The sequence below is a fragment of the Nuphar pumila genome, chromosome 5, assembly GCF_984573655.1.
Source record: "Nuphar pumila chromosome 5, dmNupPumi1.hap1.1, whole genome shotgun sequence".
Lineage (NCBI taxonomy): Eukaryota > Viridiplantae > Streptophyta > Magnoliopsida > Nymphaeales > Nymphaeaceae > Nuphar > Nuphar pumila.
The window spans coordinates 120,246,038-120,272,002 of record NC_143253.1 but is presented as its reverse complement, the minus strand read 5'-3'; the positions used below and the strand labels follow the sequence as shown (position 1 = coordinate 120,272,002).

At 36.2% G+C, this 25,965-nt stretch overlaps 1 protein-coding gene across 1 annotated transcript; it reads right to left on the bottom strand.

The window, feature by feature from the left end:
* Window positions 1-1,230: 1,230 nt before the first annotated feature.
* Window positions 1,231-23,785, bottom strand: ERG28 (ergosterol biosynthesis protein). Its single transcript, XM_090006568.1, has 3 exons — window positions 23,591-23,785; window positions 2,721-2,927; window positions 1,231-1,660 (listed from the first exon to the last, which is right to left on the bottom strand). Exons 1-3 carry the CDS (start codon window positions 23,703-23,705, stop codon window positions 1,590-1,592), a joined length of 393 nt encoding a protein of 130 aa, XP_089862694.1. The 5' UTR covers window positions 23,706-23,785; the 3' UTR covers window positions 1,231-1,589.
* Window positions 23,786-25,965: the final 2,180 nt, after the last annotated feature.

The window sequence follows — 25,965 nt, the reverse complement described above, 5'->3', positions numbered from 1 at the left end:
TCCATCCCTGCCTCATCTCCGTTTCATGTCTTCCATCCACAGTCCAAATGGGCCAAGGCAGGGCGGAGCCCCCATTTCCCCTCGGTCCATTGCCATCCCTAGTGCTGAGCCGCCCCCCCGGGGTCAGAGGTCCTAAGCTCAGAGTTTTACGCAGATGGCCGTAAACATGGCAGGCTGAGCCAGTGGGACTAGGTCTTGGTGCCAGGTGTGGTTTCTTTGAGTTATAAATTAAAAAAAAAAATCACTTTGTTCCACACAAACCATTGTCTTCAGAATTGCATTATCCGGCTAGAGGACGACTTGTAACATTACCAAGTTGAAGGAACGTCAAAAGTTTGAAAGTCACAGTGTGCGGCCCCCATCAAAAGGTGAAAGATTGGTAAAATCCCTGATATTAGGGATGACAGTGGACCGGAGAAAAATAAGGCCCTGACCCGCCTCGTTTGGACCAGGAATGGAGGCGGGGATAGACTTATACTTTCCCCTGCCCCACCACGATCCCTGCCTTGCCCCACACCATCCTCAATCCTTCTTTAAAGATTGGCAATGGACAGAGGGAAAACGGGCCCCCGCCCCGCCTCACCCCTTTTGGACCGGGGATGGAGGACAGGAATTTGAGATGGGGCAGGGGTGGAGACCTTGTCCCCCCCCCCCCAGTCCACTGCCATCCCTACCTGGTATGCATGGGGTACCTGGAGTTTTATGCTGACAGACTGCCAACAAGGCACGAGTCAACTGATTATACTTTGATGGATAGAAAATCAACGATTTTTTCCCTGCTATACAAGGGGCACATGGAATATATATATATATATATATATATATATATATATATATATATATATATATATATATAGTCAACTGCTTCTTGTGATCTGACATTTATTTTCGCCCCTTAACTCAACTTAGACGCTTGAGCAGACTAAATGCAAAATTTCTAAGTGAGGAAAAGCAACATGTGAAATGGTAAAATTCAAAGTAAATTATTAACTAAATCAACATATTTCATCAGAACTAAATAGGCAAGACAACCTTCATGGATGCTCATGCCAGCACCAGGTGTAATACGCCTATCAAATGTTCAGAAAACGGACATTCATTTCTAATTTTGTTCCTTCAAACAACGAGGAAAAGCAACATGTGAAATGGTAAAATTTAAACTAAATTATTCACTAAAACATATTTCATCAGAATTAAATTGGCAAGACAACCTTCATGCATCATGCCAGCACCAGGTTCAATACACCTATCAAATGTTCAGAAAATGGACATTCATTTCTAATTTTGTTCCTTCAAACAACGAGAATAAAGGCAACCAGCACCCTGCTCATCATGCCCCCTCCCCAGCCCCCAAATAAATAAAACAAGAAAAAAGGATATTAGTCCCCAGAAAATCACCTGTGTAGAAAGTATTTTATCTAATCAACAGATCCATACAGTTGGACAAACAACCTGGAGAATAAACAGTAACTACTGAACCAGAGAGAAAATGGCTTCTGTAATTAAAGCTATAATGGATATATTTGAATTCAGAAAAACTGCCACAAATGCATTAAGCCCTCTCTGCACACAAAAAATAACCCAATGCTTCAATGAAGCTTTCTGTCCACTAGAGGTTGATGCGTGTTCCAATGGAATATCATCCAAAGTATCGATGTACCTGATAAACACCATAAGAATCAACCTTGAGTGATGGATTTTTCAAAATCAAATACATGTCACAAATATGAAATGATATTAATAAAAAAGGTGGAGATTGGGACATTGGGCCTGGAAGGGCCCATCAAACCAAGGGAATAAGCATACCAAATGCACGCTGACCTGTAAAACTATCGACCAGCCATGTTAAATGTGAAATTAGACCTCAGGCCCCAATTATTGCCAGATCATCTATCAAGCTAGGGACAGGAGAATTGGACTCAGAAACAAAAATTAAGCCCCTGCTGGCCACCTCTTATTGGATACCTTGTGATCCAATTTCCCTGATATCTTTTATCTTTCTGACATCTTTTCCAATGGATTGATGAGTGTGGGCTTATTTTCAATGTTGGTGAAATGTAGGAAAATTTTTATGACAATGAAATCATGCAAAGTCACAAATTGGATGCAGAAACCATATATTCTAGCTTGAATTGGGAAGACAAACATTAATGGATTTCCCATCATCCAAGAGACTAGATAGAGCTGTACATTGTACACCCAACCTAGTTACGAATAGGTTTGTGTTGAACAATTTCATACTATGATTAAATGCTTATCTTTTCAGAATAAACTATTTCAATTTAGACAAATAAAATACAGGGAAACTTGATGCGATCAGATTATGTGACCTTGTCACCTTGCTATAGGCTTAGCAGGCAAATTGCTCAAAAGCAAATCAGACACAATCTCAGCAAAATGTAAAATAAGTGCTATTATGCTTGTGTGTGTGTGTGTGTGCATATGACTGTAGGGTAAGTAAGAAAGTTACTAAAAAGGAAAGAAAATCAGGTGTAGCTCTCGACGAAATAGAATACACATGCTTGCATATGTGTATGTATGTGCTTTTTAAGAAAAGCTTTCCTTAGATGTGGTCCTACTCTTAGATCAGATGCTTATGATCCTGACCACTCACCAGTCAAGAATAACTTCTAGTAAAATATAATGTTTGATAACGATAACTAAGTTCATAAAGTGCAATAGAATAACACAAAAGTAACACTTGAAAAAAGATCACATACCAGCAAAGAAACCAACTGTAGTCAGATTAGTGATAGCCATTGTGTCATATATCAAGTATTCAGTGAAGAAATGGCCCAATGCATAGATAAAAGAAAGAAATGTAGCACGATAGAGAGGCTTATTCTCCAGATTAAATGCACAGAGGAAGCAAAGTGTGCAAGTCAAAAGCGTCCATACTCCAAATGTCCTCCCATGCACTTCAGTAACTGCACAAAGAAACTTTATTTAGAAATGAAATCACATAATATAGAACACTCTAAACTGGTTTCCTAGACATAATAAAACACTGTAGATACAATAAATTCTTTCAAGTTAGAAACTTCTAAGAGTACTTTTGTATGTCAAAACTTTGTTGATAATAAAAAGCTAAATCAATCCTAACCAATGCCGTTTTTCTTAAATCTTAAGCATAAAAAGAGTTTTCTGTGAGCATTTTTATCATGTAGAGATATTATCTTAGCACTTTCAATTACCCAATTCATGCTTACATTTCTTTAAAAGAAAACTTCATTAAGGTACTCCTATAAATTTGGAAACCATGAACCATTCACCAAATAATATGCCCACCCTCAAGTTGATCAATGCTAGTACACATGGAAAGCTTGCATTTGGGATGACATGTTGCTTTCTCTTTGGTAGCATAAAGTATCCCTTAATGGTTGACATTTCTCTGCTTCACATTTCCCAGCACAAAAGTAATAACGACCAAATGTTGCACATGTATCTATCCTTTTTTTTCATTTCCCACATGTTTTCATGTTATTCTTTTAGATTAAGTGACCTAGAATCAGTTTCTAATTTCATTTTTCATATGATCTACATATTGCATCCCAAATGATTTCTCTGCTTCACATTTCTCAAAACCTCCTTAAACTTAATTCCATAGCCCTCCCTCCCTCCCAGCAAAACTGTTGAATCACTTACAATGGGGCAGCATCTCACTTTATTACAAAAAAGTATCAACATTATTGTCCGATAGCATCAATGTTAAGGCTGTGATTGGGGTTAAGGCATCAAAAGTAAAGAACTGAAGCAGCACATATATTGCAATCAAGAAGAATCATCAAGATGTCAAAACTTGAAGTTTCTAGCATGCTAAATCCATATAAACTTCTCACAATAACTCTTATATAAAAGAACACGATGAAAATCCAATATCCTAAACACGTCAAAGAGAATAGAGACATCATCAGAAGTAGCACTACAAAAGCAAAAGAACGAGGAAGCAAAATCTAACACATTGGTATCATCAGCATTTGCAGTGAAGTTTCTGCAACAAATCATAATGGTTATTCGTGAGTCCAAAGTCAGTCAAGAGACTCGGTGTAAACCAGGATCAAACCTTAATCTAACATGTCAAAAAACCTCAACAGCTACTCGAATGTCTTAAAGATGAGGTCAATAACCATCAACACATAGAGTCCCTTACAGCTTGTAAAAAGTAAGTCCCTGATCCAGTTTCTCGTTCTGATGGCCATCCCAGTCATTCTACAACATCCCCATCCACCATCATTACACTATATGTAATCCCTATTAAAAAGCAAAGAGAAATGCATCCATGTTTTCAATAATTTACAATCAACTCTTTAGATGGGGGAATTTATGTCTTGGGATTAATAATATATGATCAAAACTGTAGAATCAAGCAAAATATCAAAAGCACAGTCAGAGACAACTATCAAAATTTTCACAAAACATCGACAACTTTATACAAGCTAAGATTATATCCTTAGTTGTCAAAGGCGGCGCCTAGACGACCTAGGCGCAGCCCCACTGCCTGGACGACCAGGTTTGGGCGGTGGGGTCCTATATTGCAGCCTAGGTTGCCTAGGCTGGGACCACCTAGGCTTTTTTTAGAGCCTAGGTTTTTTTTTTAAGACATCATTTATTTTCTTCTTTGGGGAGGAAGAGAAGAAGACATATTTATCTATTGCTTGTATTATGTCTATTGTTCAGAAGAAGATATTATTTGTGTATTGCTTGTATTATGTCTATTGTTGTTATTTTTTTTTTATACATGATTTTATTTTTTGTGTATTGTTCATTCACATTGTTAGTTGTATAGTTTGTTTATTCAAATTGTTATTTATTTTTAATTTGTGTGAGCAGGTTAAGGTTATGTAATATAATTGCTTTACAGTGTTCAACGACATATTATTTGTCTATTGCTTATTGTTGATTGATTTTATGTTGTATAAACATTTTTTATTATGTTTTTTTTTTGTTTTTTTATTTGGGGTACCGCCTAGCCCCGCCTAAACCTTTTTAGGGTCTCACCACCTAGGCTCCGCCTAGTCCCGCCTATGACATCTAAGATCATATCTCAAATCTTCCAAAAGGGTCATGTTAAGATTGTGATTGGGGTTAAGGCATCAAAAGTGAAGAACTGAAGCAGCACATATATTGCAATCAATAAGAATCATCAAGATGTCAAAACTTGAAGTTTCTAGCATGCTAAATCCATAAAAACTCCTCACAATAACTCCTCTATAAAAGAACACGATGAAAACCCAATATCCTAAACACGTCAAAGAGAATAGGGACATCATAAGTAGTAGCACTACAAAACCAAAAGAACGAGGGAGCAAAATCCAACACATTGGTACTCAAATTAAAGAATCTGTCAGTTTTAAAGTAGAAAACAAGGATTTTAAGCAAGTGTTAATAGGCCATTTAGTTAGGAGTTTTGGTACCATCAGCATAATGTAACACACATGATACAATCCAAGTCCTTACTACAAGTACACTCCTGCAACTTAACAATTTATGTGTTGATATTAATAATATATGATCAAAACAAGCGAATCAAGCAAAATATCCAAATAACAGTCAAAGACAACTATCAAAACTTCCACAAAACACTGACAACTTAATATAAGCTAAGATCATATCTCAAATCTTCCAATAGGATGTCGATGTTATGGCTGTGATTGGGGTTAAGGCATCAAAAGTGAAGAATTGAAGCAACACATTGATTGCAATCAAATAAGAATCATCAAGATGTCAAAACTTGAAGTTTCTAGCATGCTAAATTTATATGAACTCCTTACAATAACTCTTCTATAAAAGAATACGATGAAAACCCAATATCCTATGAAAACCCAATATCCTAAACATGTCAAAGAGAATAAGGGCATCCCAAGATCTAGCACTCAGTACCAAAAGAACAAGGGAGCAAAACCCAATTTGCAACAAAGGAAAACCACGTAAAATTAGCATAGAGAACTAACATGACCATCAAATTTATCACCCCAAACAAAGAAGAAATTGGGATCTGGAAAAATGAAAATGAAAAACATAATTAGGGAAGCTAAAAAAAGAAGAATTAAAGTATACATTGTCGAAATGTGTGTAACTATCCTTTTTTCCCCTTTTCCACATGTTTTCATGTTATTCTTTTAGGTTAAATGACCTAGAATCAATTTCTAATTTCATTTTCCATATGTTCTACATATTGCTTCCCAAATGATTCCTCTGCTTCACACTTCTCAAAACCTCCTTAAAGTTAATTCCATAGCCCTCCCTCCCTCCCAGGAAAATTGTTGAATCACTTACAATGGGGCAGCATCTCTCTTTATTGCAAAGAAAGTATCAACATTGTTGTCCAATAGGAATACGCAAAGGGAAAAACGGCAAAACCAACAAGAAGGGCGGCATGATAGGCAGATAACAGGCTGTTTTCAGTTTTACTTTTGTCATTTATGTTTCTCAAGTGAAGTACATAAACAAATGGATTGCAAGAAACGCAACCAGGAGGCCAGTCATGTTAAACTGCAGGAGTGTACTTGTAGAAAGGACTTGGATCGTATCATGTGTGTTGCATTGTGCTGATGGTACCAAAACTCCTAACCAAATGGCCTACTAACACTTGCCTAAAATCCTTGTTTTCTACTGCAAAACTGATAGATTCTTTAATTTGAGCAGACCAGGTCAACCCAACCAGGATTTGCAATCAATCCAGGCAGCTATTCAAACTCCAACATAAAAAGGTGATTGCCAAAACATACATTTGCAGTGAAGTTTCTGCAACAAATCATAATGTTTCTTCGTGAGTCCAAATTCAGTCAAAAGACTGTCAGTGTAAACCAGGATCAAACCTTAATCTAACATGTCAAAAAACTTTCAACTCTTTGAATGTCTTAAAGATGAGGTCAATAACCATCAACACATAGAGTCCCTTACAGCTTCCAAAAAGTAGGTCCCTGATCCAGGTTCCCGTTCTGATGGCCATCTCAGTCATTCTACAACATCCCTATCCACCATCATTACACTAGATGTAATCGCTATTAGAAAACAAAGAGAAATGCATCCATGTTTTCGATCATTTACAATCAACTCTTTACATGCAGGGATTTATGTGTTGGGATTAATAATATACGATCAAAACTGTAGAATCAAGCAAAATATTCAAATCACAGTCAGAGACAACTATCGAAACTTTCACAAGACATCGACAACTTTATATAAGCTAAGATCATATCTCAAATCTTCTAAAAGGATCGATGTTAAGGCTGTGATTGGGGTTAAGGCATCAAAAGTGAAGAATTGCATCCATGTTTTCGATCATTCACAATCAACTAAATATCCTAAACACATCAAAGAGAATAGGGACATCCCAAGAACTAGCACTCACAAAACCAAAAGAACGAGGGAGCAAAACCAAATTTGCAACAAAGGAAAACCACAGATAATTATCATAGAGAAATAACACGACCATCAAATTCATCACCCCAAACAAAGAAGAAATTGGGATCTGAAAAAAATAAAAAAGAAAAACATAATTGGAGAGTTTTAAAAAAGAAGAATTAAAGTATGCATTGTCAAAATGTGTGTGAGAGAGAGAGATATGTTGCTTCTTTTTGCTAGTTTCTTTTTGCTAGTTTGACTTTAAATATTCTGCAACCTAGCAACTTTAAAATGGTGCGTTTGGAAACCATAGAAACAAATCAAGGTTATCATGGGTGATCCAAATTTGGTGAAGACGCAGTAGAAACTGTGGAAATCGAGAAAATGCGAAGTGGGGTGTGGGAGGAAAGAAGAGAATGGTCACCCACAAGAAGATTTGGAGTAGACGGTGAGTCAAAGAGCCCATATATCGAAGAACTCGAACCACACAGAGGCGAGACGAAGGCAGCCCACCAGCATCAACCACCAGCCGAGCACCTCCATCTTCTCAACAATTCATAGCGACAGTAGTGACACCACCCACGAGCTCACAGCCATTTCACTCATGGTGGTGGGAAATAAAAGTACTTATCTTCAAAATAACGCATTAAAAACAGGATCTTGACGTTACTAAGGTCGTTATTAATCAGACGACAGTTTATTCTTCACATTTATTTAGTCCTTAGGGTGTCGTAACATTGTGTTATTGACGTGTTAGTGAGATAATATATAGGTTGCAAACAAGTTTTTATTTTTGTTGTGCAATATCTCGTCATTAACGTGTTAGCAACCCGTACAATATGTTCGCAAAATTTGTTTTATCTATTTCTAAAAATATATCATAAGTTCATAACCATTCATATTATATCATAAACCATTTATTTTGTGCTGGCTGTTATTGATACATTTTAATTAAAAAATGAATTTTTCACCCTCGAGGGAATCCATTCACATGATGTTAAAGGTAAATTTGAGTACCAAGGACCTTGGAAATGAAAACCTACAAAATGGGCACGTTGCTAAATGAAACATGCCATTGGTTTTTTAGTGCTTTTTCGAAACCGTATAGGTGATCTATATATTTGTTTTTACAGGAAAAACTTCTTGGAGCATTTGATTCCGATGCATGGATAGATTTTTATAAGGTTTCAAAAATCAATGGCCTACAATTTTCATACATTTTTGAGGTTTCGAATACCATTTTTTCATCCAAAATGCATGATCTATGTGTCAATTTCTAGTAAATCGATGATGTCGAACACATCTATAGGGCTAGAATTTTGAAAAAACACTGAAAATACAATAGCATGTTTCATTTAACACCATGCCCATTTTGTAGGTTTCCATTTTCCCCAAGGACCTTATTCACCTTTAGAATATGGCATGGGGCTTGCGTTGAAATACATGGTAAACAAACACGGAATCTCGAGCAGTAAGGGGAGTTGGCACGGTGGGGTTGGGGCCTTGACCGCTAGACAGATGTTCAAGCTTCGATTCTCATTGGCATCTCCCCTCCAAGACGATGCCCAACATAAGCCCTTGGGGAAAGGGTCCTAACCTCGAAGTTTTATGATGTCAACACGACAATAGTAAGTATAGTAGGTTAGTTGAGTCGGTGTGACCAAGTCTTTGTGTAGAGTATAAATGACTCTGCCACAGTCAAATCCACCCAAAAAGAGGGGCACAATCAACGATCAACGACCTGAAATTAAGAGAGAGGATCCAGGAACGTTGAGCCATTGAATAGGCCATGCAAGAATGCTGGACCACGTCAAGGGTGGCTCTAATGTTTTGGGTTGACTGGGTCTAGGTCCAAAACGGTTGGACAAAGCTAATAAATTGGGTTGGTAAACAACTAAAGAGAGATAATCATGGTCTTGGGGATAAAACTATCCAAAGTAACAAAAAGAATGGTCAAAGTCCAATAATGTCCATGACCGAGACCAAACCAAACTGAGTCGAGCTAAGCCAGATCAAGCCGAACCGAAATTGAAACCTAAACCCAAATCCAAAGTTCAAAGTTCAAACTTTAATTGACAAGCCCCAAATGGGCCTTGTCCAAAAATGCAACTCCCCACTATATAAACCTAAGTGAAGTTTTCACACTCTTCAATGTGGGACTGAACTTTTAAGAAAAGAAAATCCACTAATTTAGGTAAATGTAGGGTAATAGGTAGGAAAAACTAGGTTATAACTCAATAGTTTTAAGACAAAACCCCAAGAATCCCCCACGTGAATCAAAACTATGGAAAAATCAAGAGGCTATTCGCAAATATCTAATGCATAAATGAAGGTGCCTTTTGGGTTTAATCCAGAGTTGTCAGTCGAGGAAGCGGGAGCTGAAAGCGATACGAGAAGCGAAAGCGAGAAGCAGACAATTTCAAAATTTTAGGAAGCGGAAAGCATGGGACGACTTGGAAGCGAACCAGGAATCGTCTCAAAACCGACCTAGGAAGCAAATCGGAAGCGACCTAGGAAGAGAGGGGGAAGCGAAAAAAGAGAAAAAATAATAAAAATACAAAAAAAATGAAAAAAAGAGAGAAACGAGCTTTCCAATTTTTTTTTGCACTTCCCCACTCTATGTGACGCTTCCGGTAACTCTGGTTTAATCTTCCACATTAGTGTTACTTAGTCATAGTTAGTTTGAGACCCAAATAGCGTTAGCTTTGAATTGAGAATCCTAATTGACTTTCAAGACACAATAACACACACTTTCACTTCAAGTGATTAAAGCAGAGTTACCAGTCGAGGAAGCGGGAGCGAGAAGCGATACGGGAAGCGGGAGCGGGAAGCGAGGCACTTTCAAAAATTTAGGAAGCGGGGAAGCGTGGGACCACTTAGAAGAAAATTCCGAACCGTCTCGGAAGCGACCTAGGAAGCGAACCGGAAGTGAGGGGGAAGCGAAAAAAATGAAAAAAATGGGAGAAGCGAGGGGGAAACGTGGGGGAAGCGTGGGGGAAGCGCGCTTCCCATTTATGGAAAGCGCGTTTTCCATTTATGGGAAGCGCGTTTCCCATAAAAGGGAAGCGCGCTTCCCAAAAAGGGGGGACGCTTCCCCTCACGCTTCGGAAGCGCGACGTTTCGTGCTTCCGAAGCGCGCTTCGGGGAAGCGCGCTTCTCCTTTTGCCTAGGCGCTTCCGGTAACTCTGGATTAAAGTGTGTCTACCAATATATAGAAGTTGCACATTAAGGGTCTTCTGTTATATACCAAGCCCAAGTCTCATAAAAGGTGACCTTCACCTTCACACTTACATAGATGAGTCCATCAAGGGTGTAAACCAGTTTGAAACATCTCAGCCATAAGGTATATGGATCTCATTAAAAGTTCAATTTGAACTTATCCACCTTTGCAAAGATTTTGAATGCTTGGCATCAGGAATGAAAAATTCATAAGTGTTCAACCCAATTACTCAATGACTTATTCTTATCATTGAACCACTAGACTCGAATTAACCCGTATCATATGGTTAGGTTCCCATCAGATGCAACTATTTTTATAGGCTTTAGCCCCATTCTCCTCGATGTCTTAAAGACAATTTCTCGAGAAATTTCATTTGCCAACATATTTGTTAAGTTTTGACATGATTTCATATATTTGAGATTACTCCTTGTTCGAGCAATCTATACACGTAAATGTGTTTTAGAATTTACAAATTTAGGTTCAGTATAAATGTTCTTTTGTGTTTGCAAAGTTTGTTAGCAATCATAGATTTATAATTTGTTGGGATCTCTATCAAGAGATACTTAGTCATTCAACTTTCATACTAGTTGAAGCTAGTGCTATCAACTCTTCTTCCATTATTGAATGGGCTATCACAATTTGCCCTTTGGATCTTGAGGCATTTGCTTTAAATCCAACGATAAACATACAACTTCTTGTGAATACAATTCTAATTCACATCATTGTGTCTATCATGCACAATGGGTTTTCTCATATCCTTGAGTTCATTTCAAGTTCATAAGACTTGATATGTAGTATCTTAATACTTTAGTCCTTGGTTTCCAGCTTATTGGCTCACCTTATGCAACAAGCTATTTTTTGTGCATAACTGTGCATAGGTTTAACCCTCACAACCAGTACCATCCATAGCGTACATGGAACAACCAATAATAATCATACGTGATATGCTTCTTTAAATGTTAATAGTTAGTTTAACACTAGGATCAAACAAAGTTAGAAGAGGCTTACAATCACAATGATTTATTTTCTCAAAGCAGTGGGATTGTGTTAATGCATGTCCACTCATGTCTAAACAACTTAATACCAAATATAACATCAATTAAGCTCACATCTTTCATGAAAGAAAACCTTTGGAATTATCCATACATTTTACATTAATGATAATAATTAACATGTCATCCACATACAAACAAATGATTATTGCTATGCTATACATACAATATTTTTTCTTTGATGGAATAATACTCAGTCTTACTAAATTGCAACAAATTTATGGTTGGAGAATCAAACATTTTCTCAAAAAAAAAAAAAATTGATGCATAGAGACTTCCCCAAGACATATCATCTCTCAAGATTTTAATTTAAATCTTAAGTCAACCCTTTAATTTTCATAAAACTTTGAGAACGACTTTAAAAGTAATGGCAGAATTGTAAAAACTTCATCAAGTCAAATATTCTTTCAAGGCTTCTCATAAAAGAATTCAACTTGGTTTTCTATCACTATGTAAGAGTAGTGGATCTCTAAGAAAATTATATAGGATTTTCAATTTCAAAATTTATCATCTTGAATTTTCACAACTCGCCAATTCATTACTCCTATCATAACCTTTTAGTAAAAAAAAATTATACATGAAAATTTTTAAAATTCATGGGTACCCCCATGAGTTTTAGCATTTCCAAAATACTATCACATTACGAAAGATTATTTTAAACAAATTTATATCACCAAGAATGATAAATAAAATTTAACCCCAACAAATCATTTTAACAATGTTTTATTTCAACATACTTCCAAATTTAACATGGCTCTTATGATATGATAGGATAAATTCATTATTTGGTCTAAAATAAAATTTGACCAAATAGCTAGTCTCATCACAAACATCTATCCATCATCTTGGTATAGGGTGTCTCAATTTATGCATTTCATGAATGAAGTTTTTAACTTGGATCAAATTTGGATCATAAACTTTCAATCCCAATTTGTTCTACAATCAGGATACAATGCTAAGAAATCACATATGCTAATAGTCCAAGAAAACACATGCCTTCAAACTTAGCATATTATATTAGTAATGCCATGAGTCAAATTAATCAACACATATTAGCAAAAGATATTAGATTTACTAGCTAGATCCAAATTAATTAATTGTTGGCAAGTAATCACTTGCCTACAAACATATAGTTCTTTTTTCTTTCCTTCTCTTTCTTCTTCTTCTTCTTCCCTGCACCGACATCAATTTTGTTTTGTTTGGGTCAGGGTTGGACCCGACCTTACTCATCCCAGACCAGCACGTACCTGTGCAACGTCTAGTACCAATAACCGTGTCGAGACATGTCAACACAAGTATGGCTGCCTGGTTGTCGTGTCTATGTGACATAGGTTAGACATAACTTGGAGGTGAAACTAAGTTTAACACACCCCTTTAACATATAAATTGGCTTCAAGATACTCTGTGTGTTTATGTAGACTACTTGGCTATCCCCACGATTTTGTGTGTTTTACACATACATAACTGGAACCTAGATCCAATATCTATGTATCATCCTTTATCTGAATCATTGTTGTCCTCGGGTATGTTTGCCTTGATACCATTCAATTAAAATGGACTTACTCTAATGAGGTAACCTGGCTTGTCACAACAAAAAATTTCTATTTTCTTTTGATGAACAAATGTTTGTTATAGATCTTAAGATTGGGTTTGAATATTTGGTTGCACTTGGTCCAATTTACTTAAAATCATTTTTCAAAACTACTTGCAATCACTTATAAGCAAATCGATGTCAATCTCTATTACTTAGTAAATTCATCAAGATTCATACTCCCGCGAAATGGATAATATCATTAAGCCAAAAACCATATTGATGAAGATCTATAAACATAGGACTTCATGCCAATATTATATTGTCATTTAAGAATTTATCCTAAGGTCTCATGAACCCATAATTTCTTATGCAAGAGCTCTACTATTCAAAAAAGAATATTTTATCAATGACCATCATTCAAGCATGATTTTGGTTATGCATTCAGATATACCAAGAAAAAATTTATCGAATTGGCTATGGATCTTAAAGAATAATACACTATTACTTCAATCCAAACATAAATTGTTTGTGATCACATAAGATAAGCATTTAACACATTGAACCACGTTAAATAGCTCATTAAAATATGTATATAGGACCCAAAACACGAATTAAACATGATACGGTACTTGATATCCAAGTCACAAATTTATGGATCTAAATTGGATCCAAAGATGACAATCATGGATCATGATCAAAATGGGCCATGATAGGGTCCAATCTTTTTTTTTAAACAGTTATACAACACACACGCTTGCATATGACACTTTAAAATATCACAAGCACAATTTGATCTAATATACAAGATCAACATGTATGGGTCCATATCCAAAAACATAAGAAGCAGGTTAAAGGCTAGATGAACCAAATCCAAGATCTAGTGAAGGCCATAAAATGATACAATGCATCTTTTATATGCTTATCTACAAATAAAGGCTAGATGAATTACAATCTCAAACGGATCCAAAAACAATTTGAAAATAGATCCTGATCCAAGATAGGATCCAAAAACAATATTTCAAAGGTAAAAACTACAATGACCTAAAGTGAATACACCAATTTTAAAATTAACTCTAATTTCAAGAAGATCAAAAACCTTAAAGTGGATATAGATATGGATCTAGATCTAACATAAGATCCAAACAACAAAATCCAGATCTATTAAAGGATCCAAATAGACAATCATGCATCCAACCATTTTCTACCTTTTAAACATAAAAACACTCATATTTTTCATATACATTATAGTGGTTTCGAAATATTAACATAATTCAATGATTCTAATGAGTAGACTAGGCATATGGTTACCTAAAACACCAAGAAGCATATATTTAGATATACCAAATTAAATATAAAATTAAGGCACACCTCACAATATTCACTTTTACCCTGTGATGCAGTCACCCAACTGGAACCAAGTACCCAAGCAGTCGAAACAAATGAATATGTTTCAAAGCTTTGTTAGATGAACCTTAGATCAATCAATTTTTCTACCATTCTTTACTTGCCTCATTCCAAGGTTGATACAGTACAGGAACATGGCATCAAACAACTGAGGAGTGTCGTTAAAAAGTGTGCCTTGCCTCAAGGCGCAAAAAAGCACGCCTTGCCTCAAGGTAAGGGTCTTTGTGCCTTGAGGCACTAAAAAAAGCGTAAATGCCCTGAGGTGCACCTCAAGGTGAGGTGCCCCCCTTTTATTGTTTTGGTCAACGGGGGTCAAAGCCCCCATTTGATCAAAATTTGGTGCAAAATTAATAAGAGTCCCCGACCCTAATTAGGGTCGAGGGCCTCCTGTTCTCTCTCGTCACCCTGATCTCTTATCTCTCCCACCTCTCTCGTCTCTCCCACCTCTCTCATGTCCCTGGTCTCTCGCTCTCTCATCTCCTTGGTCTCTCGTCTCCCTGCTCTCTCGAAAGGAAGGCCGAAGAAGAAGAAGAAGGTACACATTTTTTTCCTTTTTTTCCTCTTTTATTTCCTCCTCCTCCTCCTCCTTCTTCTTCTTCTTTTGCTTGCCATTGTCTATAAGGTAATCTTCTTGCTCATCTTTTATATACTTTAGAAGTTTTTTCTTGTCTATTTTGTTTTTATTTAATCAATTTTATGTATCGACTCAAAAGAAGGTTCATTTTTCATTGAAATCTCTAGTCCAAGCATTTTTTTTTTTTGTAATTTTAGATATTTTTTATAGTTTTTTTTTAAGTTTTCAAAAAAAAATTTGAGGCTTACACTTTACGCTTTGCATCAGTTTTTGGTGGAGCGCCTAGTTACACCTCAACATTTTTCACAACATTGCAAGTGAGATTCAAACTTCAAACATAAAGATCATTAAACCAATTTGAACTCCTTTCCCTCTGTACTGGGGTATGTATTTTAGCTCCCTTTTGTGCAAGCCACATCGAGGCAAGATGTGTGCGTCGAATCATCATATCTATGCACTTTCACATTTGTTAACAAGTTACAAAATGTTTACTGTATCAACCTTAGCCCCTCCAGATTTAGTATTAATCAGTAGAATTCTTGAGTTAAATGTGCAATTTTCTTGTTGTAGCTATTTTTTATTCCACATATGAGATCCTAGTTTTATCACCAATAGTCCTTACAAGAACATGATCCTTGTGGAAAATGATGAAAGCAATTGCGATCTATAAAGATTATTTCTCGTTCATAAATCTCAAAAATAAGCTTAATAGCATAGTGACAATCATCGCAAACGTTAAGGTTTTTCACAATTCGGATTGGGGATCTAGGAGGCATGTTTAGAAGCCCAAAAGCAATTTCTAGTTTTTCACAGTGAAGTTCAAGCAATTCCTCTTTCCCACGTTGATCAACATCTTGCAGAACCACATAGGTCAATGGTTTGTATCCAGCAACATAATTGATTTTTTATCTCGGCCAGCATAACTTATATCTCCTCTGATTTGGGGTGGGACTTTTCACCAGCAACAAACTCATAAACAGAGTTTCCAACCTCAATTGAACTACTACCAGGGACCCTACAAATACTTTTGTCTCTCAGCATCTTTCTAATATGAGCAACCTTATCCCACCTACCAGCTTGTGTGTATATGTTTGATAGAAGCACGTAGTGTCCATCCATTAGAGGTTCCAATTCCACAAGACTTTCCATAGGATACTCTGCTAAGTACACATTCTTGTGTATTTTACAAGCATTAAGAAGAGTTCTCCAGACCACTGAATCTGGCTGAATTGGCATGTTGCTGATAAGCTCTTTTGCCTTCAAGGAGCCCTGCACGGTCAAGAAGATCAATCATGCACCCATAATGCCCAATCTTTGGAATGATTTGGAACTCTTCAATCATATTCTTAAAATATTTCTGGCCAATTTCAACAAGGCCTACATGATTATAAGCAGTTAACACACCAACAAATGTAACATCACTCGGCCTCATCCCCTCTGATTTCATCCTATCAAAGAGCTTGAGGGAATCCTCCCCATACCCATGATTGGCAAGTCCAACTAGCACGGCACTCCATGCATGCACACCCTTCCCTTGAATATGCTCAAAAACTTGCACAGCATTGTCTATACTACCACATCTAGAGTACATGTCTACAAGATAAGTTCCAAGTTTCACATCCAACACAATGTCATTCCTAGCTATATATTCTGTTAAAATGTACCTCCAAAACCTTTGTTGAAAGTATAAATATATATACTTATATACATAGAGATACATGTACATATAATATATTATATGTATATGTATCTCTATATATATAATTATATATATTTATATACATATTTTATTTTCTTACCCAAAAAGGGTATTCTTGTAATTTCCTATCTTGCGCATATTCCATTTGGAATATGTTGTAATTTTTCTCTTTATTTTTTTTTGTAATTATTTTTTTTTCATAAAAGGTGCATTGGGGGTCCCCCAATAGAGTCGTTGGGGGCTCCCCAACGACTCCTTTGGGAGGCCCCCTTTGCACCTCTTAGCATTTGTATAAATAGGGGTGTTCCCCCTTGTTATTTTTGAAGCTTGAGAGTCTCAAGCATTTGCTCTTTTTATGAAATACATGCACTAGTGCATGTTTGCTACTTTTACGCTTTTTGAGTATTTTGTTCAAGTGTTGTGAGAGTGTCTTCGTACACTTCTTTTGTAAAGTATTTATGCTTGTATGCGTATTGTCTCTTCATAGACATTTTCACATGGTATCAAAGCATGGTTGGTGATAGAGGATCGTGGGATTCTTTTCTTTTCAAGTGCCTCGAAAAGCATGCCTTCGGATCTTTGGAGTTTGAAATGGTGGATCTTGCTTCTCAAATATTTTAGAAGAATCTTGCGCAAGCTAGAATTTGAAATATATATTGTGTTGGTACGCCCTTTCTTCCTTCCTCTTTACTTCATAATGGGCGAAAAAGAGTCTCATTTTACTCTTGGCTTCAAATTAAATGGGTCAAACTATCATGTTTGGGCCGGAAACATGGAGGCTCACATAAAAGGGAAGGGGCTACGGGGTTATGTGCAAGGCACAATTCCGGAACCGGAACCCAAAATAACTGTGGTAAACGGAAGTGAAATCAAGATTCTTGAAGGAGAAGAAAGGGTCAAAGCTCTTGAAGAGTATTCTAAGAAGCACGATGAATGGGAAATGAAGAATTTCAAGATTCTTTCTTGGTTCTTTTCATCCATTGAAACTAAGATTAATGCCAACATTATTAAGTTCAAAAAAGCATTTGAAGCTTGGCACTATCTTGAGAAAATGTATACATCGAGGGACCTATCTCATAAGTATTATCTTTAAAAGAAGGCTCTCTCTCTTACTCAAGGTGAAATGACTATTAGGGAATATTTTACCGATCTTTCCTCCATATGGGATGAGCTTGCCATGCTTGAACCAAAATGGAGTGGACAGGCAATTGAACTCCGTCACAAGCAACTTGAAGAAGATCGGTTCTTCAATTTTTTGAATGGGCTAAGGCCCGAATTTGAGCAAATAAGGTCTTCTCTTCTATCATCTTTTACTCCTCCCTCTCTTGAAGATGTACTCACCAAATTAAGTGGTGAGGAGACTCGTATGAGTTTATGTAAACAAGGATCAAGTATTCTTGTGGTTCCTTGTAATTATGAAGAAAACAATGAGGTCAATGCCGTATCAAGACCCGGGAACAATGTAAAAACCTATCGTCCCCCTTATTTTAAACCACAAAATCAAGGTGAAAATGGTGGGCAAAGAGGAAAAAAGGACTATAGCAAAGTTATTTGTCATTTTTGTAAAGAACCCGAATATATCAAACCCATATGTCCCAAATGGAAAAAGCTTCTCGCAATGGCTACCACCGGTGTACCACAAAAGGAGGAGGCATCATCAAGTGGGTCACTCTCTATAAATCAAATAGTGGAAGCCCTTCAACCTCTCCTCAAGGGAGCTACCTCCGGTGCCGCCGTGTCTACTTCATCCTTTCCAGGTAAAGTCTCTTGGCTTTTGGACTCTGGTGCATCTTTTCATATGTCCCCAAACATGTTTTCGCTTTCCGAATACTCAAAAAATGTTTCTCCCTCTTTTGTTTCCACTGCAGATGGAACCTCTCTTGAAATTAAAGGAATAAGTAATTTTGAAACTCAAGATTTTTTTATTTCAAAAATTAGATTTATACCTAAACTAAACTTAAACTTTCTCTCTGTTTCTCAACTCTCGGACCATGGTTGCGATATTAAATTCTCTTGTGATAAATGTTTAATACAGGATCGCCGGTCCGGGAAATTGATTAGGGAAGGCTTTAGAAAAGAAGACTTATACTATATGGAATCTCTTCAAGTTCCAAAATCTTTTTGTAATGTTGCCCAAAACAAACATATAAATGTGTGGCACAAAAGACTTGGTCATCCTAATATCACCAAGTTGTCTTATTTACATTTTGCAAAAGACCTATGTAAAAGTTCATTTTCTTGTAATGATTGTATTCTCGGAAAAATGCAAAGTTTACCTTTTGAGCAAAGAACTATGTTCTCTTTTAAAACTTTCGAAATTGTTCATTCGGATGTTTGGGGACCCGCACCTGTTGCTTCAAAATGAGACTTTTCTTATTATGTCATTTTTGTGGATGATTTTTCCAGATATTCGTGGATCTATTTTCTTAAGTTCAAACATGAAGTTTTTTCATGTTTTAAAACCTTTCATTCAATGATCAAGAATCAATTCAACAGTAACATAAAGATATTTAGAAGTGATTCTGGAGGAGAATATATCTCCAATCAATTTAAAGTATATCTTGAGGATCACGGAATTGTCCACCAAAGGTCTTGTCCTAAAACTCCTCAACAGAATGGGTTGGCCGAAAGAAAACATAGGCACACCATTGAGACCACTAGGACTCTTCTTATTTCCCAAAACATTCCAAAAAACTTTTGGGCAGAAGCAACTCTTGCTTCTGTTTATTTAATAAATCGCTTACAATCTAGGATATTAGGAAAAATATCCCCTTTTGAGATATTATATAAGCTTGAACCTGATTATAATAGGTTACGAGTTTTTGGGTGTAAGTGTTTTATACTTACGGATAAGAATGACAAACTCTCTCCCAAGGCTATCCCTTGCGCCTTTCTTGGATATTCCGAAACTCAAAAAGGGTTTCGTTGTTATGATCTTCGAGATGATAAGTTATATGTCTCTAGAAATGTAACTTTTTTAGAAAATGAAAGTGGCTTTGAAAAAAATGTTTCTCAACAAAAAAACTTTGACTATTCCTTCCTATTTGACTTACTATCTAGTAATGATGATGTATCATCAAACCATGATGAGGAAAATGATGGTGATGTTGGTGAGCATAACTCACTCAATGAACAAGAAAGTAGGATTTCAAGTGACCCAATAACCTACTCTCGTAGAAACCAAGACACCTTTAGAAGTGCTATTGACCAATATAGTGAGCTTGTTTCTACTCTCGATCACCGAAGATCTGAAAGGAATAGGAGACCTCCAACTCGTTTTGTTTCTTTTGATTCTTTCTCACCCCGATATAGGGTTTGTCTTAGTGCCATTCACTCTTATTTTGAGCCAAAGAATTTTGAAGCAGCTAAAAAATGTATAGAATGGCAAGAAGCTATGCAAAATGAACTTAATGGCCTTAAAAAGGCTGAAACTTGGGATTTCCAAACTCTACCCATAGGAAAGAAAACTATAGGTTGTCGATGGGTTTTTAAGGTTAAAACTAAGAGCGACGGATCTCTGGAAAGGTATAAAGCTCGCTTAGTTGCAAAAGGGTATGGGCAAGAGTATGAAATTGATTATGAAGAAACATTTGCTCCTGTAGCCCGAATGGTTACAGTTAGATGTCTTATTACTATTGCATCTATTAAAAATTGAAACATTTTTCAAATGGATGTGAAAAATGCTTTTTTAAATGATGATCTTAACGAAGAAGTGTATATGGATGCCCTGCCAGGCATGAAGATTCCTAAAGATAAAGTTCTTCGTCTTCGAAAGGCCCTCTATGGTTTGAAACAGGCCCCCAAAGCCTGGTATGACAGGTTTACCAGTGTAATGCTGGAAAATGGTTTTTCTTCATGTTATACTGACATTGCTCTATTTACTAGAAAATCTAATGCAGGGATTGTGATACTATTACTCTATGTTGATGACATGTTAATCACAGGTGATGATGTTCAAGGAGTCAAGGGTATTAAGTCCGTCTTGACTTCAAAATTTGAGATGTCAGACTTGGGTTTTCTGACATATTTTCTTGGAATTGAGGTTCCTTATTCGCAACGTGGTTATTTCCTATCTCAGTCTAAACTTGCTTGTGAGATTATTGACAGATCAGGAATTTCTGATGACAAAGTATGCGAAACTCCTGAAGTCGTGGGATAAAAAATGAAGATTGACGACGGTGTTCCTCTAACTGATCCTACTCCTTACAGGCAGTTGGTAGGTTCTTTAATGTACCTTAGCATTACTCGACCCGATTTGTCACATGCTATACACATCGTCAGTCAGTTTCAGCACGCTCCTATAACCGTTCATATGAATGCTGTCCTTCGCATCATCAGATATTTGAAGGGAACAATGAATAAGGGAGTATTTCTATCTTCTTCTTCTGAATTAAAATTACTTGCTTATACTGACTCAGATTGGGGAGGTGACCCTAGTAACCGTCACTCCACCACTGACTTTTGTGTTTTCTTAGGTGAGTCATTGATCTCATGGCGATGTAAAAAGCAACAAAAGGTCTCTCTGTCATCCACTGAAGCCAAATATAGAGCCATGACATCTACCACTATGGAAATTGTATGGATTCGACGTCTTTTGGAAGATATGAGAGTGTTTATCAGAGAACCAACAAAGCTATGCTGTGACAATAAAAGTGCAATTTATATTGCCAAGAACCACACCTTTCACGAGTGAACAAAGCATATAGAGATGGATTGCCATTATGTCAGAGAAGAATACTTGAAGAAGGTCATTGATCTACCATACGTGACGTCTGAGTATCAACTTGCAGACTTCTTCACAAAAGCACTATGTTCGCCCAAATTTCACTTCCTTCTTGACAAACTTGCGGTTATCGCACCGTAAGTTTGAGGGAGGGTGTTAAAATGTACCTCCAAAACCTTTGTTGAAAGTATAAATATATATACTTATATACATAGAGCTACATGTACATATAATATATTATATGTATATGTATCTCTATATATATAATTATATATATTTATATACATATTTTATTTTCTTACCCAAAAAGGGTATTCTTGTAATTTCCTATCTTGCGCATATTCCATTTGGAATATGTTGTAATTTTTCTCTTTATTTTTTTTAATTCTTTTTTTATTTTTTTTATTTTTCATAAAAGGTGCATTGGGGATCCCCCAATAGAGTCGTTGGGGGGCCCCCAACGGTCACAAATGTGACCGTTGGGGGCTCCCCAACGACTCCTTTGGGAGCCCCCCTTTGCACCTCTTAGCATTTGTATAAATAGGGGTGTTCCCCCTTGTTATTTTTGAAGTTTGAGAGTCTCAAGCATTTGCTCTTTTTATGAAATACATGCACTAGTGCATGTTTGCTACTTTTACGCTTTTTGCATATTTTGTTCAAGTATTGTGAGAGTGTCTTCGTACACTTCTTTTGTAAAGTATTTATGCTTGTATGCGTATTGTCTCTTCATAGACATTTTCACAATATTCATGAACCATCTAGCCCATTGCCAGAGCACCAACATCACCACATGTGGAAAGAACACTAACCGTGGTGATTCCATCATGTTTCATGTTTGACAACTGCATCTCATGGAAGAGTGACAATGCCTCGTTAGGCTGTCTCCTCCCTGCATAAGCAGGGATCATCGAACTCCAAGATACCAAATCTCTCCTTGAGATCTTATCAAACAATTTGCGAGCAGATCGGACATCGCCACTCACAGCATATCCATGGATCATGGTATTCCAAGAATGCGGAGCCAGGATTCTAACCTAGGGTGGCCACAAATGCAAGGTAAAAAAAACTAAAATAAAATAATTACTAATAAATTAAACTAATTCACGATATTTAAAAAACATTTCAAAACTCTAATCCTACAAGCTTCATAAATTAAAACCACAACCAAATATTATGTCATTTAAAAAAATCAAAACCTCAATTCCAACAAACATTACAAATTATGATTTATGTTAATTAATAAAAAATCCAATATTTTAACCAAAATCAAATCACACAATATTCCTCCATTCATGGCTAATGGTAAAACACACACAAAAACCCTAGAATCATAAACTATCCGTTTATGTCAATATAAAAACACCAAATCAAAACCCTAAATCCTAACAAACATCATTCATAAATATTCTCATTAAAAACAAAACAAAACTCCAAATTAAATATTTATGCCATTTGAGAAACCAAAATAAAAAATTTAGATTCTTAAAAAAAATCAAAGATTTAGGGATTTGATAACCAAAGTTAAGCCTTCATTAATGGAATCATGCTTAATGATAATTGAAAAGAAAATAAAACAAAAATACCCTAAAACCTTAATTTACATACATATTCAAGTCATTTGGGAAAAGCTTAATCTATACCCAAAGTAAAAAAAAAATCATAGATTTAAGCTAACTGAAAAACTTCCTAATAGTTAAACCAAAATCAAGCGTCCATTACTCATGCCTAGTGCTAATTGAAAAATAAAACACAAGAAACCCTAACTAAACATTCATAGTATTTCAAAAAAAACATAAAAAAACTAAACCCTAACAACACATTAGTCTAATTGAAAAAAAAAACTTGAAATCAAAACAATATCAAGCCTTTTGAAAAAAAGTGGAAAGAACGAGACAGCGTCTCAGCCATCAGGGCAAGGGCCGTGCACCAGAAAGGCCACCGGATGGCGGACAGACGAACCTAATCCGGCAAAGTTGAGAGAGAGAGAGAGAGAATGGGAAGTGGGGTGTGGGAGGAAAGAAGAGAATGGTCACCGACGAGAAGATTTGGAGTAGACGGCGAGTCGGAGAGCCCATATGTCGAAGAATCCGAACCACACAGAGGCAAGACGAAGGCATCCCACCAGCATCAACCACCAGCCGAGCGCCTCCATCTTCTCAACGATTCAGAGCGACTGTAATGACACCACCCACGAGTTCACGGCCTTTTTCACTCGTGGTGGTGGGAAATAAAATTTCTCATCTTCAAAATAATGCGTTAAAAACGGGATGTTTGACGTTACTCCGGCCGTTATTAATCGGCCAGTGGTTTATTCCGTAAGTTCCAGGAGCGGAGCAAATTTTACCAATAGGGGGGCGGATCAGGGTGCCCACCCTCTGGCCCTGGGTGGCTGCCCTGACTATATGTATGGTCGGGTCAGGGTGGGCACACCTAGATCCGACCCAAGCCCCTCCCCCCCTCTCACATTCCCGACCCCAACTCTCTCTCTCTCTCTCTCATGCTTTGTCTTTCACTCCGGCAGCTCGTCCTGCGTTCAACGGCACTAGCAGCGGTGCAACACTCTTTGAGTCTGTCTCTCTCAACATTTTCGGTTTAGGTTGGTTGTCCACAATCCGGCAGCCTTTCTAGTGCACTACCCTAGCCTTGATGGCTGATACGTTGTCCAGTTTCCAAACATTTTTTTTTCAAAAGGTTCTATAGCGTTTTGATTTCAAGGTTTTTATTTTTTAATTAGACTAATGGGTAGGTAGGGTTTAGTTTTTTTATGTAGTTTTTTTTTTTAAATACAAAGAATGTTTAGTTAGGTTTTTTTGTGTTTTATTTTTCAATTAGCATTAATCATGAGTAATGGACGCTTGCTTTTCATTAAAATATTAGGATTTTTTTTAATTAGCTTAAATCTGTAGTTTCTTTTAGACTTTGGGTATTGATTAGGGTTTTTCTAAATGATTCGAATATGTATGTAATTAAGGTTTTATGGTATTTTGTGCTATTTTATTTTCAATTATTATTAAGCATGATTCTATTGAAGGTTTCATTTTGGTTATCAAATCCTTAAATCTTTGATTTTTTTAAGAATTTAAATTTTTTATTTTGGTTTCCCAAATGACATAAATATTTAATTTGAAGTTTTACTTTTTTAATTAGAATATTTATGAATGATCTTTGTTAGGATTTAGGGTTTTGATTTGATGTTTTTATATTGACATAAACATATAGTATATAGTTCTAGGGTTTTTGTGTGTGTTTTGCCATTAGCCATCAATATTGTGTTATTCGATTTTTGTTAGAATATTAGGTTTTTTTTATTGATTTACATAAATCATAATTTTTAATGTTTGTTGGAATTGAGGTTTTGATTCGCTTTTTTAGAATGACATAATATTTGGTTATGGTTTTAATTTATGAAGCTTGTAGGATTAGAGTTTTGATTTGTTTTTTTAAATATCATGAATTAGTTTAATTTATTAGTAATTATTTTATTTTATTTTTTTACTATGCATTTGTGTCCACCCTAAGTTAGAATCCTGGCTCCACCCTTGGCCTTAACATTGTGTTATTGACATGTTTGTGAGATAATATATCGGTTGCAAACAAGTTTTTATTGTGCAATATAATTTAATTAACGTGTTAACATGTACAATATGTTTACAAAATTTGTTTTATCTATTTATAAAAATATATCATAAGTTCATAGCCATTCATATTATATCATCAACCATTTATGTTGTGCCCACTGTTATTGATGTATTTTAATTAAAAAATGAATTTTGCACTCTCCAGGAAATTCATTCACATGATGTTAAATGCAGATTTGAGTACCAAGGACATGGTGTTAAACGAAACATGTTATTGGTTTTTAGGTGCTTTTTCGAATACATATGTGATCTATATGCTTGTTTTTATAGAAATCACTTCTTGGAGCATTTGATTCATGAATAGGTTTTTATAAGGTTTCAAAAATCAATGGCCAACAATTTTTTATAAAATTTCAAGGTTCCAAATACCATTTTTTTCATTCAAAATGCATGATTCAAGTGACAATTTCCTAATAAATCAATCATGTTGAACACATCTATAGGGCCAGAATTTTGAAAGAACACCTAAAATACAACAGCAAGTCTCATTTAGCACCAAGCTAGTTTTATAGGTTTTCATTTTCCCCAAAGACCTTATTCACGTTTTAGAATATGACATGGGGCCTGCGTTGAAATATGTGGTAAACAAACTTAGAATCTCCCCTAGAAGATGATGCCCAGGTCTTGGGGGCAAGGGTCTTAGCCTTGGAATTTTATTTTGTCAGCGCGACCCGGTCGTGTTGAGTTATATATATATAAAAAAATTTATCAGGGTAATATTTGCTACAAACATTTGTACCTTTGAATCATCACAATGCAGATTCTTTTTTATTC